We start from the raw sequence: 21,488 nt of genomic DNA on the forward strand, positions 1-21,488 counted from the left end.
ACGAGACCGAATGGTGGGTTGAACCGGGGCTCGCCTCTTGCGAGGTTGGGACCCGGACGGCCCAGCAGTTGTCGCCGTCTTTGGAGGCATTCGGATGCCCAGAAATGAAATGTAAAGCAGCCCGGGGACAGCCAATCAATTACCCAAAAGAAGACACGGGACCACAGGTAACAAATAGTATTCAACAATCAACAGTCCAATAGCAAAGAGGGAACACAATGTCCCCACCAAACAGCAACCGGTCAACAAACACCAACCAATGCCCCACTGCTGTTAAATAGCCGACAACAATAAAGAAGACCACTCCAACTTCCCTCAAAACAAGATATCAGTCAATAACAGGCAACTATCAACGAGCAGCTGACCACTTGTTCCAAATAATAAATTCACTAGAGCCCACAGATTTCCCAAAATAGATAATGAATGCAAGGCAGATATGAGGACTCTCCCAACCAGACAACAACTAAATGGTCCCCCGACAATACCAACAATTATAGCAACCCAAAAGGAGGCAAACATTCAGCAATTAAAATTTTCCAATCGAAGTCACCAGTTCAACAAGAAAGGCAAATAGGGGTACCACTTTTTCACTTTGTCCACGCTGAAGAAGAAATTGGCGGAGAAGGAGAGCTGAGGCTGGGCGCGTGCGCAGAGGACTGGTCGGCAGAGCAGGTCGCGGGCGCTGGTGTGCGACTGGCGAGGTCGCGCAGTGGGCTGCGGTCGGTTGCTGGTCGGGCGGGCGAGAGTGTGGGAGGAAGTCCGCGCGCTGCGAGTGGAAAAAGGCCGCACGCAGATCTGGTATTCGCGCGCTGGGTGGTGCTGGCGAGGCGCGCGAGGAAGAAGGTTGGTGCTGGGCTGCGCAAGGGAGAAGCTCGCGCGCTGGGTGGCGCGCTGCCGGGCTGAGGCGCGCGGGGGTGAAGGGAGCAGGGGCGCGCGAAGGCTGCGCGAGGTGCTCGCTCACGCTGGTGGCCGCGCGCTGGAGTTGCTTGGCCGTGGGTGACCCACAGATCTGGTGGGTCGGCGAGCGGCGGCGGCTGACAACGACGGGCGACGGTGGCGGCGATGCAAGGCGGCGGCGGCGCACTGCGGTATTAAAGAGAAGAAAAGGAGGAGCTGAAATGGAAAGTAAGACAAAAACCAGTGGAGAAACTTTGACTTTGTCCTTGTCACGACCAAACCAAGAAGATAGCAATGTGTAAAAGTGGGTTCGTGGTCAAAAGCTATCTTTTTCTTTGACTTTCGTTATCGGAAGGGTTGGAAGGCGTGGGCACGCCTTGGAGAGCATACTCTTCTGCCTACAACATCCAAATGATGTCCAAACCAATTTTTTTTTCTTTGCAAGGCGTGGGCACGCCTTGGAACCCATACTCTTCTGTCCAACACTACAAAAACCATCAAAACATTAAAATAAAACTGAAAAATCATAACGTAAGGAAAAATAATCACAACTAATATTGTAATTCTTGGGTTGCCTCCCAAACAGCGCCTTTCTTTAACGTCTTTGGCTAGACATGACTTTTAACTGTTTAGACTCCACCACTTGGATTATCAAGGAATAGAACCTCCACTTGCTCGCTATTAAACCCTTCATAATAAGGCTTTAAACGATGACCATTGACTACGAACTTTTTCTCCGTCTTAAGACTTTGGATTTCCACTGCACCATAATGAGAAATGTTAGTAACAACAAATGGACCAATCCAACGGGAACGCAACTTACCAGGAAAAGCCTAAGCCTCGAGTGATAAAGTAGGACTTTTTGCCCAACGACAAATGACTTTCTCGAGACTTGTTGGTCATGAAAGACTTTGTTTTTCTCCTTATAAATTGCTGCATTCTCATAGGCTTCATTCCTTAGCTCCTCCAACTCTTGTAATTGGAGCTTTCTATTTCCTCCGGCCTCCATAAGGTCCATATTACACGCTTGAGCGCCCAAAATGCCTTATGTTCAAATTCTACCGGTAAGTGGCACGGCTTCCCAAAGACTAACCTGTAAGGGGACATTCCAATTGGCGTTTTATACGCGGTGCGGTAAGCCCATAGAGCATCCTCCAATTTCACACTCCAATCCTTTCTATCAGGCCTCACCATCTTCTCCAGGATCGACTTAACCTCTCTATTCGATACTTCGGTTCGTTTGGCGATGGTAGGGAGTGGACACTTTGTGGAGCACACCATACTTACGAAACAAAGCAGTGATCGTCTTATTACAGAAATGGATGCCCCTGTCACTCACTATGGCTCTCGGCATTCCAAAACGGACGAAAATGTTAGATCTTATAAAATCTGCAACCACTCGAGAATCATTAGTCCGGGTGGCTTTTGCCTCCACCCACTTGGAAACATAGTCAACAGCAAGTATAATGTACAGGAAACCAAAAGATGAGGGGAAGGGACCCATGAAATCTATACCCCAGACATCAAAAATCTCAACAAATAATATGGGGGTTTGACTCATTTGGTCTCTACGAGAGATATTCCCCACCCTTTGACACTTATCACAAGATTTGCAGAACAAGTATGCATCCTTGAAGAGAGTAGGCCAATAAAAACCACTTTCCAACACCTTACGAGCTGTCCGCTTAGGACCAAAATGCCCTCCACATGCAAACGAATGACAAAAAGTCAAAATAGAGTGAAACTCACCGGCACTTACACACCTTCTTATCACTTGGTCCGAACATTGCCTCCACAGGTAGGGGTCATCCCAAAGGTAATGTTTGACATCACTCTTCAGCTTATCTCTTTTAGCTTTTGACCACCCTGCAGGTAATTGATTCGTTACCAAAAAATTGACAATGTCAGCGTACCAAGGTATTGACGACTCAATGGCTAATAATTGTTCCTCAGGAAATGATTCTCTTAACGGTAGATCCTCTTGATTTGTGAGCAACCGGCTCAAATGATCAGCCACCAGATTCTCAGCTCCGCTCTTATCCCTGATTTCTAGGTCGAACTCCTGCAGGAGCAAAATCCACCTGATCAGCCTTGGTTTAGCATCCTTCTTTGCCAGCAAGTATCTCAAGGCTGCATGATCAGAGAAAACTATTACTTTTGCACCCAATAAATATGACCTAAATTTTTCTAGTGCAAAAACAACAGCTAATAATTCTTTCTCCGTCGTGGAGTAATTAAGTTGGGCTCCACTTAAGGCTCTCGACGCGTAATAGATCGCGTGTGGTGCTCTTCCAATTCTTTGTCCCAACACGGCCCCCACGGCATAGTCACTCGCGTCGAACATGATTTCAAACGGAAGGCTCCAATCTGGGGGTTGAATGACAGGCAGCGATGTCAATGATTCCTTCAGTTTATCAAAAGCCACTTCGCATTCATTTGTGAAATCAAATAACACGTCCTTCTGCAGTAACTTGAACAGGGGTGCTCCTATCTTTGAAAAGTCTTTGATAAACCTCCTGTAAAAACCTGCATGGCCCAAAAACGAACGCACTTCCCGTACACATACGGGGTAAGGTAGAGCAGAAATAAGGTCTATTTTAGCTTTATCTATCTTTTATTCCCTTAGCCGACACGACGTGCCCTAAGACAATGCCATGATCTACCATAAAGTGACATTTTTCCCAATTAAGTACCAAATTCGTCTCTATACATCTTTTCAGAATTAAGGCCAAATTCTCAAGACGTTCATCAAAACTATCCCCGTACACACTAAAATCATCCATGAACACCTCGATTATTTTTTCCACATACTCAGAGAAAATACTTACCATACACCTTTGAAAGGTTGCTGGAGCATTGCAGAGGCCGAAAGACATCCGGCGGTAGGCAAACGTGCCAAATGGGCATGTGAAGGTAGTCTTTTCCTAGTGTTCTGGTGCGATCGCGATCTGAAAGTAACCTGAAAAGCCATCCAAAAAACAATAGTAAACACGACCTGCCAATCGTTCTACCATCTGATCAATAAAAGGGAGGGGGAAGTGGTCCTTTTTAGTCACGGAGTTTAGCCTCCGATAGTCGATGCATTGACGCCAGCCAGTAGCTTTTCTGACCGGGACCATATCACCCTCCTGGTTCTCCTCCACGGTCACCCCCGCCTTCTTCGGGACCACTTGGACAGGACTCACCCACGGACTATCCGAAATAGCGAAAATGATCCCTACCTCCAGAAGCTTGAGTATCTCCTTTTTCACAACTTCCATCATCAGAGGGTTCAATCTTCGCTGTGCTTGCCTCACTGGCTTTGCATCATCCTCGAGTCTTATCCGGTGCATGCACAAGGACGGGCTGATCCCTTTAATATCGGCTATGCTCCATCCAATTGCTTCCTTATGCTCCCTAAGGATTCGCACCAGTTTGTCCTCTTGACTTGGAGATAGGTGTGCAGAGATGATCACCGGGAGTGTATCCCGATCTCCTAGGAATGCGTACTTTAGATGCTTCGGGAGAGGCTTTAATTCTAACTTCGGTGCCTGCACAACTGAAGGGAGCAGCTTTGTCTGAGCCTCTGGCACAAAAAGAGAAGCAAGTTCATACCTTGGGGATACGGGTGGAAGTGAGTGTAAGGCTTCAACAACATGGAGCAAATCTCCCCTTAGGTCCACATCAGGAGTTACACCCAACTCCAGATGCTTGATTAGAGCCACTTCCAATGCGTCTTTGCCATCTAATTCAAAAGTTTCCTGCACAAAAGGTTCAATAGCGCTCACAGCAAAGACCGAGTTAGATTTCTCTGGATACTTCATCGCATCAAAAATATTAAAATTCACAGTTTCACCATCAAATTCCATTGACAAAGTACCCTCATTCACATCTATCCTAGTTCTAGCAGTGCTAAGAAAAGGTTTACCTAACAAGATAGGTGAAGGATTCAGTGATTTTTCATCTCCCATGTCCAAAATATAAAAATCTGCCGGAAAGACCAATTCATTTACCTGAACCAAGACATCCTCAACTAGCCCCTCTGGATATGCATTTGTGCGATCAGCTAGTTGGATTATGATGGCTGTTTCTTTAAGTGGTCCAAGATTTAGAGAAGCAAAAATGGTCTTTGGCATCACATTGATTGACGCCCCTAAATCTAACATTGCTTTCCTGAGCGGTGTATTCCCTATCTTACAGGGGATCGTGAACATACCTGGATCTCCACACTTTGGTGGAAGCTTTCTTTGGAGCATTGCTGACACATTCTCTCCCACCGCTACTCTTTCGTCCCCTTTCAGTTTCCTCTTATGGGTGCACAGATCCTTGAGAAATTTAGCATATTTCGGTATCTGCTTGATTGCATCCAGTAAAGGGATGTTAATCTCCACTTTTCGGAACACATCCAAAAGCTCTTTTTCCTTCTCTACCTTTTTTGTCTTCTCCAGCCTGCAAGGAAAAGGAGGTAAGTTAGATTTAATAGTGGGCGGAGGAGTGAAGGTTACCTTAGGATCCTTGCGAATACGCCCTTCCTCTTCAATTTCCTTCTCTATCTCCTCTTCACTTTTGCTTTTTGAACTTCCCACTTTAGGCCCTTCCAGTTCCTTGCCACTCCTCAGCGTCATGGCACTTACATTCCTGGGATTTACCTCGAGTTGCGATGGTAGTTTCCCATAAACGTGGGACTCCAAGCGGTTGATGGCAGTTGCCAGTTGGCTTATTCGAACGTCTTGGTCCTTCTTGTCAGCTTTGGTGTCCTGCTGGAGCTGCGCGGTATTCGCGGCTAAGGATCTGATCTCCTGTTGAAGCTGGGTAGTAGTCGTGGCCAGGTTGGTAGTAGTCGTGGCCAGGTTTTTGACTAGGTCCTCTAGAGAACTTCCTGAGTTGGAGGACGAGGGTTGCGATTTTGGTTGCCATGGCTGGTGGAATCCTGGTGGACGATTTGAAAATGCATTTTGTTGCCTGTTCCCATAACTGAGATTGGGATGGTCCCTCCAACCCGGATTATACGTATTGGAGTATGGGTCGTACTGCCTGCGGGGCGCGGGCACGCCTCCGGCCATGTTTACCTGTTCCGCCCCGTCCTCTTGCAAAATGGGGCACGAGTCTGTGCAATGGTCCATGCTAGTGCATATTCCACACACCTTCGCTCGCGGCGCGTCTCTCATGGCTAATTGCCTAACAACTGACGTCAATTCTGACAGTTGCTGCTGTAAGGATGAAGTCTCTACCTCGTTGACTCTACGGGGAGGGTTGCTCTCAAGGAAGCCAAATTGCTGGGAGTTCTCTGCCATGGCTTCGATGAGCTCCCACGCTTCCCTTGGTGTCTTGTTTGCCAGTGCTCCCCCACTTGCAGCGTCAATGATACTCCTATCGGTTGATTGGAGCCATTCGTAGAAGTATTGGATTAACAGTTGCTCACTAATTTGATGCTGCGGGCATCTAGTGCACAACTTGTTAAACCTTTCCCAGTATTCGTACAAGGACTCACCGGGGTATTGTTTTATGCCGCAGATCTCCTTCCTCAAACTCGCAGCCCGGGATGCAGGGAAGAATTTTTCCAAGAATTTCTTTTTCAGCTGCGCCCATGTGGTAATACTACCTGCTGGTAGGTAGTACAGCCAATCTTTAGCTGCATCTTTGAGAGAGAACAGGAAGGCTCTCAGTCTAATTTGCTCTTCAGTGACCCCAGGAGGTTTCATACTAGAGCAGACCACCTCGAACTCCTTTACGTGCTTGTGGGGTTCTTCGCCAGAGAGACCATGGAAAGAGGGTAAGAGTTGAATCAACCCCAATTTCAGTTCGAAAGCGGTATTCTCAGCCAAAGCGGGGAATGTGATGCATAAGGGCTGGTGAGTCAGCTCCGGGGCAGCCAGCTCCCTCAATGTTTGGTTGTTGGCCATGCTTACTTCGTCTTCCGCTGACTCGTTTGCAGCAAATAAATGTCCTTCTTTTTGCCTCTTGGTCTCTTGCCTCCGCCTACGCGCTGCCTTCTCAACCTCAGGATCGTATAATAATTCACCTGTGCGAGAAGAACGGGGCATAAACCAGCAAAAGTACCAAGAAGAATAGAATAAAATAAAAATAAAAATAAAAACTGAATTTGAAAAGAAACAAATAATCCAAACGCCAGCTCCCCGGCAACGGCGCCAAAAATTGACAGGTGCCGAACCTGTGCAATAATAATTACTAAAAAGTCCTAATTACCACCTCAATTAAATAATTATAGAACAAATCCAAGTACTGGAGCAGGGACCTTAGGTGTGCAATGGGTTACTTGATTCACCCTGTTCCCGAAGAGTTTGCTTGATCCGATATACCGGGTTTGTCTATAAAAATACTAATTTTGCGTACAATGGCAAGTAGGGTCGAATCCACAGGGAGCAGGTAGGAAATTATCTCTTTCCAAATCAGAAGAACAAAGTTGGGGGATTTTCACTGGGAGGCAAATAAAAATAAAATAAAATAAAACAAACACAATTCAAAACTAACTCACAAAGCACAATTCATTGAAAATAGCAATTAATAAAAGTTCTACCCAAAGGATCAACTGCGTAGGCACGGTCCAATTAAATGATCATCGATGCAAAGATATTTCATCCATTTATCACTAGATTGGTTATAGCCATCAATAAGTTCTGACAACCAACTCTTCCTTACTTTTCGATAGTCAAGGTACGACCATTGACTGCTTCTCTAACCAGATAACAACCCTAGGTACGACCGTAGGAATTTAATTACCCAATTGCATTAAAGCTAGAAGAACCCAACCCTAACCAATAAACACGCTAAGAGGGTTTATTTAAATTAGATCTTGCATTTCCCCATCATAAAGCCAATTATGGTGGTTGCCACGGGGTGTCAACTAAATGAACAATTACGGATTCTATTTAATTAACGTGGCAGTAGGCTATTAAATTAAATCAAATACCCGGCCGTTGATATTCAATTAATCAAATACCCATGAACAATTAATTCAGGAAATGCACGAATAGTAATAAATTGGAAGAAATAATGAAAGATTGATTAGATCTCACAGGTGTGATGGACCGCGCCCTCGCGTCACCCTTTGGGCAGAGGAGAAAATTAGTCGCTCCTCATCATGTCAAGCTCACGCGATTTAATTGATTTCATCCACGCAAACATCCAAACAATTAATTCCAAGGAGCGGAGCGATGCGAATTAACTAAGGAACAAATGGGAAATTCCCTTGGTTCATTTCCTTCTATTCGGTCGCTCCTGGAGCAGAGTCAAGAAAAGGGATAACAGCGATGGAAAATTGCAGCAAATCAAAAGCGAACGTCAAAGGCGTTTACAGCAAAAGATTGAAAAGGTCAACTCCTAAGCTAGTCTAAGTTGCGGCTGAAGAAAGCCACAAACCCCAGTAAAAAACGTCTGACCGCTGAAAAAACCTTGGAAAAGAAAACTAAGCCTAAAAAGTAGATGCCCCCAATCTTGCTTTGTCCTTTCTTTTTATAGCCGCCGTCCAAGAAGAGTCAAAGAAAGAAACGTCTGGTGCAAAGCCTAGTGTTGTCTCCAGAGTTCTGATCCCACGCTCCGGGTTCACGTGGACCACGGTCCGTCTTTCGGTTTCGTCCACCTTCCAAGGCGTGGCCACGCCTTGGAATGGTAAGTCTTCTGGAAATTCACCCCACGAGATCATTTTTCATGCCTACCACCTACAATTCACACAAATATCGAATATGAGTGAAATTCCAATTCTTAGTACCGTGAATAGCCAAAATTAGGACAAGATAGTAGTGCAAAATACGCCAAATAACCGTTCTATCAGCTTCGTACCACTGCTGATTCTCAATTCATGTGAAACGTGTGGTATCGTAGTCCGGAGGTGGCTCGGCACGGCTGGTAGATGCCGTCTTACGCCTAGAACGAGGTGGGGACTGAGGAGAAGGAGATTCCTCTTCAGGCGACTCCTCCTGTAAAGAGAATGTATGTTCCTCACTCGATGAAGGTGTAGGAGTGCGAATCACTGCCCTTCGTGTGCGAGTCATGATACCTGGATTACAAACAAGATTCAACACAAATTAGAAGCGCAATACAAAACATAACAAACACAATTGTCTTAATGAGTTAAGAAAATTTCGGCAAAGTTTCCCCTTGAAAAAGGGCTAAACTTCCTACCAGCTGTACCAAAAAACAAGCACAGAACCTGCTTAAATCATTTTAGATACAGTGGTGGGCATGGATGATATGAATTTCAATCCCCATTGTCAACACATGGTTTGAACAATCCACTTTCCGAATTTGTGAATCCCATCTTTCAATTAGAAGCTCATTTAAAAGTCCAATCTCATGAGAATTGATGCATATTTCAACAATAGAGTATAATCTCCAAGTGAAAAGGACTATTAATTAATACCAAAATAAGAACTAATGAGCTAGCATTCTTCTGATTGAGTGCCAATTATCTCTAAGAACAAGGAATGTTCAATAAAAAATTTCACATGCTTAAGCTTAAAAGTTTAGAAAAATAAACAAACAGAGGGAGATAATAACAATTTCGTACCACTGGAAATTTTAAGCTTACAAGTAGTTGACATAGAGAAGTAAGTTCATGCATTTAAGAGTTCATGTGCATAAACCTAAAAATGAAGAAGGAAAAGCTACACAATAATACCAAATCCACAAATTTCGAGAATTAAAATAGTTGAAACAATCTATTTAAGCATAATGTAGCACAATTGTAAATAAAATTTGCAACAATTAAACAATTACCAGAATGCATAGTACACTGGAAATTATCCGAATATAGAAAACTGGTAGTTGTTAAATTGCAAATAAAGTTGCAAATTGTTACCTCAACTGTGTTCAATGATGGTGGAAGATGATAAAGATGCCAAAAGTGAAACATAAACAGCCCAAGTTAGTCCCCAAATTGAACAAATGGATTTCGGCCCTCAGTTTTTGTTGAAGATCAGAACACCTCAAATTTATGTTTTTGATTCGAGAAAACTCAGGGTTTAAGCTCAAAAGAGGTTCGGAGATGGTTTTATGATGAAAAATCAGATGATAATTGGTCGAAATGGAAGATTGGTGAGGGTGGGGAAGGGTTTCAGTGAGAGAGAAGAGAGAAAACTGGAAAATGAGGAACCGAGCCCGCGGGTTGGTTCATATCGCGAATAGATCCGAGGTCGGATCTAACTGAGTTTTGTTGGATCCGAGGTCGTATTCACAATTTTCAGCTATTGAGTTCAAAAATCCGAGGTCGGATCTGTTCTATCATCCCTCGGATCCGACATGGCTCGGATCATCTATTCCGGTAGTTCAGACGAGCCCTCGAATCTAACTGAGTTGTGTTGGATCCGAGGTCGTATACACAATGTTCAGACATTGAGTTCGACAAATCCGAGGTCGGATCTTTTTTATCATCCCTCGGATTCGAAAGGGCTCGGATCACCTATTCCGGTAGTTCAGACGAGCCCTCGGATCTATCATAATTTTGTTGGATCCGAGGTCGTATTCTATATTTTAGCTATTGGGTTCCAATGATCCGTGCGCGGATCCTTTCTGGGTTTTTTGATCCGAGCTCGGATCGCCTCGTTTCTGCATTATTTGCAGAAACTGCAATTTTTTCCAAACTTTTTCTCCCATTTTCACCAAATTTGGAAATATACATTTGACAACCTGTTCATCAAATCTCAATACCCACGCAAGTGTAATATACCAAAAAATACAATATCAACCTATCAAAACACATCAAACATATCCACATTGCAAATCAAGGGGTGATGTTCTTTGATCATTTTTACACATTTACACCAAAATGACACCTTTAGGCATCGAATGCACATCGAACAAGTCCATGAGCAATTATAAACATGTTATCACCGAAACTCACTTCAGCATTCATCAAATCCACATTGTATATGCTCCATGAATATATATATATGTATATATATGTTTATATATATACATCTACTATCTTTTGAAAAAAATTTGACAGAATCTCCTCTTAAAAGTGGACTAAACTCCCTGCCAGCAAATCCAAAATAGACAACATTTAATCTAAACAATATTTCCGACATAGTGTCCAAATACAAAACATAAAACTACTACAAGTCCCACACATTTTTCTCCCCTACACTTAGAATAATATTCATAACACGAGCACACAATTAGAGTTTTGAATATCAATGATGTCCAAGTTTTTCATGAGTGCCACATCCTCTGCGTTTGTGTACTCTTTGTGTGCGACGTGGCTGGGTTGGCATCACTATATCGACTTGCGTAATCTGTGACTCAAGTCTAGCATCAAGTGCTTGGGTACTTTGGCCTGCATCTATACCTCCCACATATATTTCACCACTGCCATGATACTCGTCTGTATTGGGTGTAAACTCCTCCATAGGTACTGGGGACCTAGAATGACCAATAGGTCCCGTAGAGGTGCCCTGGTGCTCAGTAGCCTGTGACCTTCCCTCAAATCCAGTTTGGTTATTGGGTTCTGGTGATCGGAATCTACGACGGCGTCCACCGCTATGCTGACCTCCGAATACATTCCTAGGAGCTCTTTCAACGCGACGGGGGTCGGTTGGCTGTGAAATTTGCTGTGGCACTCGTGGAGGGCGAAATGCAAGTCGGGATGACTCCCCTACAGTTTCTAATGTCATGGATGCAAAATCCTTCATTGCATTAAAATAATTCGCGTGCTGTTCGTCACTCTGTGTTAGAGAGGTCTCTGCCATGTAATACACCTGACTCATAGCATCCATCTGGAGTGCAAATATTGGGATTAATAAGGATTAATAGAGTTAAATCTATATCGACAACTTGTCCGGGAATCTATTTCACTAGTTGTAAGGAAAACTTACCAGATATTGTGTTCTGGCGCTATCACCCTGAAAGCCCTCCGAAAAAATGCGCTGCCTAGTAGGATTTGAAATATATAGCACTGTCCGCTCGCGATACCACTGACGATACTTTTCGGATGGATATGTAGGATCTTCAGCTACAACACCATCTTCCACATGTGAATGACGATCAGTCCACACCTCAACATAAACTCCATGTGAAGTTATCCAGTCTTGGTTCCCCTTGCCACGATGATCAAGAGAATGCAGTGCCTGTTGATTTTCGGTCAATCTTAGATCAGGCACGGGCTGATGATATCCGAACTGTCTCATAACCCGATTCGGAAGATGTGGCTCGACAACTTCCCAACATATGAGATACGTGACAGATCTCCAAATGCAGCGTCCTGCAGTACAATATGCAGGCAGAGAAGCGAGAATATCGTCCGAGTATGGCTGCCATATGAACTGCAAGACCAATAATTATTCAATGACATAACCTTCAACCAACACATGACCCTAATTTTAAGCAACTTACTCAAATGTAACGGCAAAGTCAATCACAAGAGCATCAAAGGATGTTAGTGTATCTCTCGGGCACGTAACCCCGTCAACTGATTTCGGAATATAGATACAACATGTTTTGCCACTCTATGGACATCAAATTGGACATTCCACCTGCGGGAACGAATGTGTGCATCGAATGTCTTAAAGGCGTCAATTGATTTGTATTAGTATTATAGAAATATATTTGATATACATACCGAACTCCATATGGACCAGAATAGTGCTCTAACGGATGCACTCGATCAGGGCGCATTGTTGGTATACGTTCCCATACCCATAGCTGTGATTAAATTGTATTTGAATATATTAATTGACCATCTAATAATTATATAGTTAAATTTGGACACGTTGAATGAGACAAATGTACCTGAAGCAACAGTAATGGTCCCGCAATGGACGATCTAGAGGGAGATGTGGCGCTATACAATGATCGATACAGAGTTGCTAATATCGCACTACCCCAACTATATTGCTCAACAGTTTCCAAATCTCGTAGTAATGGCATATACAACAGCAAAACTTTATTACCGGATTTATCTGATAATAAATGACCGCCTAATATCAGGAGCAGGTATACGCGGGCCCGCTGTCTACATTGGACATCCGAAGCATCGGGTGCCAACCCTGTATCTAATATTCTAGATAAACACCTCAATTTGAGCCGTTGCTCATCAAAATCTGACATCATTGGAGAAAAACCAAGCAGCTCCTCACATAAATTCATCCATTCCTGAACACTATGAGATGTATCTATCCCTATAACTAGAGAACCATCTATGGGTAGACCCCACAGAACCTCAACATCCTGTAAGGTAACTGTAGTCTCGCCAACGGGGAGATGAAATGTATGAGTCTCGGGCCGCCATCGCTCCACTAAACTAGTGATCAAGGCATGATCGAGCATCATATATCCACAGTCAAGCACCCCTTCAAAGCCAACCAATCGAATATAATGCCGAACAGTCTCAGGGATAGGTGTATGATCCCAAAAATGCCTATCACATCGTCTGACATCAAGCTGATCACCTAGAATGTGCCCGTCAAATATAGACCGAGCCCGGTGAGCAGTGTCTGCTTAGATAATATCATACACAAATGGGCCCGGATGCAGGGCTGCATGTGTAGGAATTTCGGCCATACTACTGACAACAATAGCTGCAAATATATTATGTAATATATAAGCCTACACACATTTGAATAGTGGAATTGAAGTTTATAAACTAATGCAACACTTTAAATACAGAGCTGCTAAAAATGACACAAAAATATAACGAGTAAAACATTGATCAACAACATGTATGTCATAAATCATATTAATTCCATAATCCAAAAAATTACAGATATCATAGTACACCGGTTCCTATCCCTAAAACGGATGATATCAAGCTCTAAAATTTGGACAATTTCTTCTATTATGACCCGATTGATGACAATTTGTACATCTTCTTGGCTCCTCTGGGTCTCTCTCATCCATCTCATTCCGAATTCTTCTAGTTCGTACCCTTCCAACCCGACGTGCAACATATTTACTACTATCTGCCCGTAACTCCCAATCTGGTTGGAGCCAAGTATCCGGATGTGACAAAGGGTTAAACTTTCCTGAATACTGCACCGCCCACCGCCTTTTTGTAAATTGGGGATCTACAAGTGCTCCAGGATTATCACCTCGGTGCCTGCACACGGCCAAGGAGTGCGAACAGGGAAGTCTGTAGCACTGCTACTTACCACAAGAGCATGTTTTATCAAAATACTTGACCGTTTGTGTATTACCCCCTTTGCCATCCACACGTCTGCCAGTCACAACTTTGTACACCCCCGATGAGCCATCGAACTCAACAACCCTGTGAATTCCCGCTTTCAGGTTCGAATTCTTAAACCGCCGCCATATCTTTGGAGGAAATGGATTACGACAATGTCTAGCATCCTCTCTTCTTGTTTTAAACAACTCAACTGTCCGATGAAATGTCATATCAATACAAGCCCGGATAGGCAAATGACGTGCTCTTCTAAGTACATTATTATAACTTTCGGAAATGTTGGTTGTAAGAATACCCCAACGGTTCTCACCGTCATGTGTTAGACACCACTTCTCAGCTCCAATGTTAGACAGATAAGTCCATGCATCTGGAAACATGTTCCTCAATTCTCGTTTGAATGCCCGTCACTTGCGCAATTGTCTGGCTTTTCCCATTGCCCAGCATAACCTTCTAAGGTGCAAGCCTTTGAAGTGAGTCATTAGGTTACTCCTAACGTGTCGTAGGCAAAATCTATGAAAGGCCAAAGGTTTTTGCCAATAGTCATAATGTGTCATGGCATGGATGATACCATTATGCCGATCCGAAATAACACAAATAGGATACCGATCACGGGCGACATTGTATCTTAGTTGTTCCATGAACCAAGACCAACTAGAAATAGTTTTTTCGTCGACAATGGCATAGGCTAGCGGAATAATCTTGTTGTTGGCATCTTGCGTAACTGCAACAAGTAGTTTGCCTTTATATTCGCCCCGCAAATGAGTGCCATCAACACATATAACCGGTCGACACATGTGAAATGCATCAATAGCCGGTCCAAAAGCCCAGAAGACATACTTAAATGTCTTCACACAATCCGTACTGTCAGAATGGTGCAACTACCTGATCACAGATCCCTGATTTAACTGCATAAGTGCATCAACATATTTCGGTAGTTCAGCAAAATTGGCATCCCAAGAACCGAATATAAGTTCAATAGCTTTGCGTCTTCCGTACCAAGCCTTTTTATAAGAGACATCCACCTTCAAAATTTCCTTAACATGGCTTACCATATTCTTTACTTTAAACCCAAGATCATCTTCAATACTACGAACTGTGTCTAGCAATAATCGAAAATGTAAGACTAGCATTGCTATTACTCATCAAATCACCAACACAATTATGGTCGTTGACCCATTTGGTTATTTGCCACAATCCATGAATCTTTTTTTTCACTGCTCGGACTGACCAGTCGCATGGAGGATACGATACGTCGATCGCAGTGGTGGTGCTCCTTTCAAATGCAGATTTACATTTGGCAACCCAAGTATTACTCTTGCTCTCAACAACCCTGAACTCCCTATTATGATTGATAGACCATATTCTAATAGCCATGCTCAACTGTTGTTTGCTCTCAAATCTCATATGTAGACATATGTGATTATTATCCTCACTAAATGTCACAATACGCTCCAACTCACTTTCATCAGTGAGTTGGTCGTCATCATCTATGTTTCCAAGGTTAGAGAAGAATTCGAATCCTCGTGGAGCATACGAAAGGTTGGCAGATGCAGCAAAGGGCTGTTGGTTCCCAAGATCCTGGTGGACTCCACGTCTTTCATTTTCGCCATCTGAGTCACTACCTGACACATCTACCGACTCAGATTCTTCCACATCTTCTACATCATTTTCCAAATCATCATCTACGAATGTGTTACAATGACTTGGACCGGCAGTCGAATCGAAGCCATAAGAAGGCACATGATTCGGCGATACGGGGTCTCCAAAACTTTGAATCGAGTCAAGGCCTTGAACATATTCAACATCCGTCCTTAAGCCAGACGTGAACCGTGGCTCTACCAAGTCCCTAACACAATCCCTATGAGGTAGTTGTGATACCGATGCTGTCTCTGGTACCACTGTACTAGAGTAGGATCGATACCTAGTTGGATCCATGCATGCATGGACAAGCGACATCATCGGACCAATATTGGTAGTTGGTGGAATGAATGTGCTACTGACTCGAGGATTTTGGACTATTTCCTCCTTCTCGATATAAAGTTCAGCGATGTATGGGACAATTTCGTTCCAGACATCATACATTATCTCCAGAGTTTCATCATCCACCACTGGAGAGACATTATAAGAAGTACGGCCGCAAGGTTGGCGGAGAAATAAATTCAACTTGAACAGCCCCCTATCGACGCCCATGTATTGATAAATTCTATCCAGCAGCTCATCATATCCAATTCTATGCCGTAATGAGAATGTACGGTTGGAGGTACGAGGCAAATAACAAATTGACCCATCTTCATAGTGTATTTTACCTCCACAATAAAGGGATACTCGCAGAGGTCTTTTTATAGACATATCAAAGAAAACAATCCCTATGTTGGAAAAAATAAATTAGAATTAGTAGTACAATACTATGTAAAGTGTATTAATGTAGTAAGTCAACAATTTTTGTAAAGTGTATTAATCTAGTAATTCAATAATTTAAGTACCTATAAACTAATTAAGAATTCGTAGTTCCTCAACTACTTATAATAAAAGCAACATATTATATACCACATAAGAAAGAAAAGTTAACAATTATTATTTGTAGTGAAATACAAAATAAGAATGAACAACACTAGTAGTTTATTTTTTTTGTTATTGATACTACTAATAACTGATTAATCAATTTCTCTATTTTGTTATTATATATTTGAAAAGTTAAAATTCTTAAATGACATTGAATTCAACATTTGGGAAAAAAAATCTTTTACTCACATACATTTTTTTGTATAAAATATTGACCTACGAAATTAAGAAATAAACAAATTTTAACTAATCTAGTCTACTTATTTAAACTATTGTTTAAAGAAAAAAAGGAAGAATTTAAAAAGAAAATTAACAAATATGATACATTAAAAGGGGTAAATTTTTTCAAACATATCATTCAAGAGGGCAAAAATGCCTATTATTATAGTTTAGGGGATAAACTGTAATTGGGTAAATAGTTTATAAGGGTTTTTTACATTTAACCCTTTATCAAACGATTATTACGTGATTATTTTTCTTATAGAGTACGAGATATAATTTGCTATAAATGCAAAAATAAAGATCCAGCATAATAATCATTTCCAAATTTTATTTGTTTATTGTAATTTATTATTCATAATAGATATATATATATTTTGAAAAAATTACTTTTTATTATATATATTTCGAAAAATATATATATTTATTATGATTAACAATTACACATTGTCATTACTTAAAAGTGTAATTACTTTTTTTAATGCTCACAAGAGCTTGAGCTTAGGGAAGGTTTTTATTGTGAAAAATTGAAAGTTTTATGGATGAAATGGAAAATTAGGGTTTCGGTGAGAAGAGGGAAGAGGAAATCTGGAAACTGAGGAATCGAGCCCTCGGTTTCAGACATATCGCGAACCGATCCGAGCACGGATCGGTTGTTGAAGTCCTCGGATCCTACAAGCCTCGGATCGGTCTCACCAGGAACACAGACGATCCCTCGGATCCGACCGGGTTTACTTGGATCCGAGCTCGTATCTTGGATCCGGTGTCGGATCCTTCTGGATTAACTTCGATCTGAGCTTGGATCTTTTTTTCTCTGCAATAATTGCAGAAACTGCGATTTTCCAAACTTTTTCTCTCTTTTCGAAACTAATTGTCAGGCTAAGGCATGGCAAGCTAATGCGAGTCAAACCGAAAGAACAAGAACGATTAATAGATTGCCAAAACAGAACAGCCAGCTCAATTCAGCAAAACAAAAATCCTCTGGAAACAACAAACAAACTAAGAAACAAAAAAAAAAGATAAATTCATACCTCTTCTGGCAAATTGGGAGGGAGGGGGGGAGATGCACGGATTCTAGATAGCTTGGCAGAAATGGGACAGCTTGGTTTCAGCGGACAGCTTCCGACGACAAAGATGTGAGGGATTTCCTCTGCCGAGATGTGAGCGATTTCGTCTACAATGGCAATGGCGGAGAACTGAGATGCTTGGAGCACTGACTACCTTAGCAAAGGAGACGAGAAAGTGACCTCCAATTTCTGCCGGCTACGAGACATATTTGAATTGGGTTTCAGACTGAGTATCTCGCATTTGTCGAATGCGAGGTACCTCACCTCGCATTTCACAAATGCGAGGTACCTCACCTCGCATTCCACACATGCGAGCTTTGTGTTGTCGTTTTTCTTTTTCGCACAACATTTCTCATCTTTTTCCGGAACAATAACCTCGCATTTGTGAAATGCGATGTCAATGAACTCGCATTTCACAAATGCGAAGACCCTAATGCTAGAACTAAACTCAAAAATGGCCTCCCTTGTAGAATAACTTATTTTTTCCATCACAATTTTAGAATTTTCCCCAAATTATCCCACCAATTCCAGCACCAGCTCTTTACCAGCTCATAACTAAACAACCTCTATATTGGACGACTGTACACAAATCCTCTCAAAAACCTCGAGCTATCCTAGTTTCTGAAAGAGAGTTCTCTAGAACTTTTTTTCATCATTCCTAGCCATATTCGTTGACTTGTTTCATCTCTAAATTTATCTCATCTTCCTTTTGTTAAATGGCCTCCAGTTGTCTTACTTGCATTTCAGCCGTCTTGGATGATCTGCAGTTGCTGGAGAACCTGTGTCCTAAAACTTCAGATTGGGAGTGCGAGCTCTTTGAAATGATGTCATTAAAAATATATCTAGGAATTTTCAGAACATTTCTACTATGCGTGAGAAAGTGGGGCGATGATGACGTCGCAAATTTAGGAGCACTGGTTGTTAGGATGAAAGATTACATTTCCAAACGGGGACATGCGATTCACAAGTTCTATCTTACTAGTGTGGAAGATGGATATCGTATGGAACTTGCGGCCCATATCCCCGATGATCTAGAAGAAGAAGCGTCATCTCTCGTAGAAGAAATCAAGGATTTAGAGTACTGGACAAGCCTGTCTAGCAAGTCCCCGGTGAAGAAAGATGACCTAATGGATATCATGGACTCTCTTCTGGAGAGCCCTCGATACATTGTTTATTTTGCAGAGAACCAGGCACTCTATGCAGGTTATGCAGAACTATCCGAAGACTTTGCAGAGAAGCTGACATTCTTGAAAAACTTCGTCTGTTTTCTTACACTTCATGGCTTCGAAGATAGGCAATTGGGACCTTTATTGACTCACATTAAATCTGTTGCCGTCAATGCAGCATGCAACAATGGAGTGTTGTTCTCTAAGTCGTCCATGTCACGTGACAATCCTATTCAGGACCTGCTGCAGAAGATCATTTTTGCAGAACCCGAAGTCCATAAGACATGTGTCCAGGCCCTGATTTCTTCAAAGTTATCATGACAACCATACAAGGAAAAAGATGAGAACATATTCAGAGACTTCATCGATTCTCTCCTAGTCTATCTTTGGGAGATACTAAAGACTGGAACTTGTATTATGATTTCTTTGAAGGATCGATTGAAAATGCTTTATGACGGGCTGAGATCCTTGAGAATCATTCTCAAGGAGAACCCCAACAATTTTGATGAGAAAATGAGAGATCTTACTGGACTCTTGCTCTGTGATGCAGGACTTGTTATTTTTTCCCTTTCTCTCAGTGTAATTAAAGATGGATATGTCAAGCAAATGGATCTTCAGTCTTTTCATCATTTCTTGAAAAGAATAAAGCTTATCAAGGCAATAGTTGCAGAGAAATATCCAGAAACATCACCGTCATCCAAGTTTCCTAGGACTAATGAGTTGGGATTTATCGATTTTCTTCTAAAATATATGGAAGATTTGACAAATCCAGATGCCCATTCAGTTGCTCTTTCAAACTATCCAATTCATGCAATCCATGAAGAACTTGTTTACTTGCGCTTCTTCTTGGGAAGAATTGTGGAATTGCACAATGAAGATCGGGAGCTTCAAGCACTTTGGGATCGTGTTGTTGAGGTGGCATACAAGGTAGAATTTCTTATCGACTCCTTGTTGGTTGGAGACAATCTAGATTCTTCTTCAATCTCATTTGATTCCGTTGAAGAAGAAATTAAGATCATCAAAGCTGCGGCCTTGAACATTTTTGAAAAAAAAACACTTGATCTCAATGTTAAGGAAGTTACCAAGAGACCAAATAACATGTCATCACAGGGCAGCATGCCAATAATCAATGACATGATCCTGGGATTGGAGGATGAGGCAACCTCAATAATCAATCGACTCACAAGAGGATCATCCCAACTGCAAATTCTCCCCATTGTAGGTATGCCAGGACTTGGCAAGACAACTTTAGCTAAAAAGGTTTACAATAATTCTTTAGTTACATCACATTTTTATGCACGTGCTTGGTGTACTGTCTCTCAAGTGTATCACAGAAAAAATCTGTTACTTGAAATTTCGACTTGTATTCACTCCAAGCCTCCTAACAATTTTTCTGAGATGTGTGAAGAAGATTTGGCTGCAGAAGTCAGAAGAGGTCTGCTAAGGACTAGATATCTCATTGTTTTGGATGATATATGGGACACTGAAGCATGGAATGAATTGGAAGCATCATTCCCTGACAATCGAAATGGAAGTAGAGTGATCGTGACAAGTAGAAAGTCTGATGTTGCTGATCCGATAGATGAACTTGATGAAGGGCCTCATTTCCTCCGTCTGCTGACCCCTTATGAGAGCTGGGACTTGCTAAATATGAAGTTATTTCCTGGAAATGATTTGCCTCCACCAGAATTATGCGATTTGCAAACGAAAATCGTGGAAATGTGTCAAGGACTGCCACTTACAATCATCATTCTAGCTGGAATTCTAGCAAATGAGGACCAACATGGTTGGAAAGCACTTGTGGATGGTTTAAGTTCAAGAATCGTCTCTAGTACAGAACAATGCTCTGCTGCAATAGAGTTGAGTTACAAGAACCTACCAGAAAATTTGAAGCCATTCTTTCTATACTTCGGAGCATTTCCCGAAGACCATGAACACACTGCTGAGAAGTTGATTTGGTTATGGGGCGCTGAAGGATTTACCCAGAAAACTCAGTTCAAGAGTGCAGAGGATGTGGCAAATGATTTCTTAATGGATCTTATCCACAGAAGCTTGGTCATTGTTTCCAAGCAAAGATCCATTGGTGGTGTCAAAGCTTGTCGCGTTCATGATTTGCTGCATGAGTTTTGTGTGACAAAAGGCAAAGAAGAAAATTTTCTGCAGCTGGTGCGTGGGTATGATGAGATAAATACTTTCAGAGTGCCACGCAACTATACCTGGCAATTGGGCGGGTTGGGCGGGTTTTGGGCGGATTAATATTGGGTCTTCACTTAATTGGGTTATACCCAACCCGCCCAACTTTAGATTGGGTTGATTTTGGGTTGGGTCATATTGGGTTATCTCAAACCCATGACCCAACTATGACCCAACAAATTAATTCATACATTTTAATACATAAACTTTTTCACATACATTTTAACACACAAAAAAGATTTTTTTCACATATATAAATGTATTTTCACA

The 21,488-nt window shown here is 42.1% G+C and overlaps 1 protein-coding gene across 1 annotated transcript; it reads left to right on the forward strand.

The window, feature by feature from the left end:
- Positions 1-19,469: 19,469 nt before the first annotated feature.
- LOC113687500 (putative late blight resistance protein homolog R1B-17) lies at positions 19,470-21,281 on the forward strand. Its single transcript, XM_027205098.1, has one exon. It carries the CDS (start codon positions 19,470-19,472, stop codon positions 21,279-21,281), a length of 1,812 nt encoding a protein of 603 aa, XP_027060899.1.
- Positions 21,282-21,488: the final 207 nt, after the last annotated feature.

This window comes from Coffea arabica, chromosome 5e, assembly GCF_036785885.1.
Source record: "Coffea arabica cultivar ET-39 chromosome 5e, Coffea Arabica ET-39 HiFi, whole genome shotgun sequence".
NCBI lineage: Eukaryota > Viridiplantae > Streptophyta > Magnoliopsida > Gentianales > Rubiaceae > Coffea > Coffea arabica.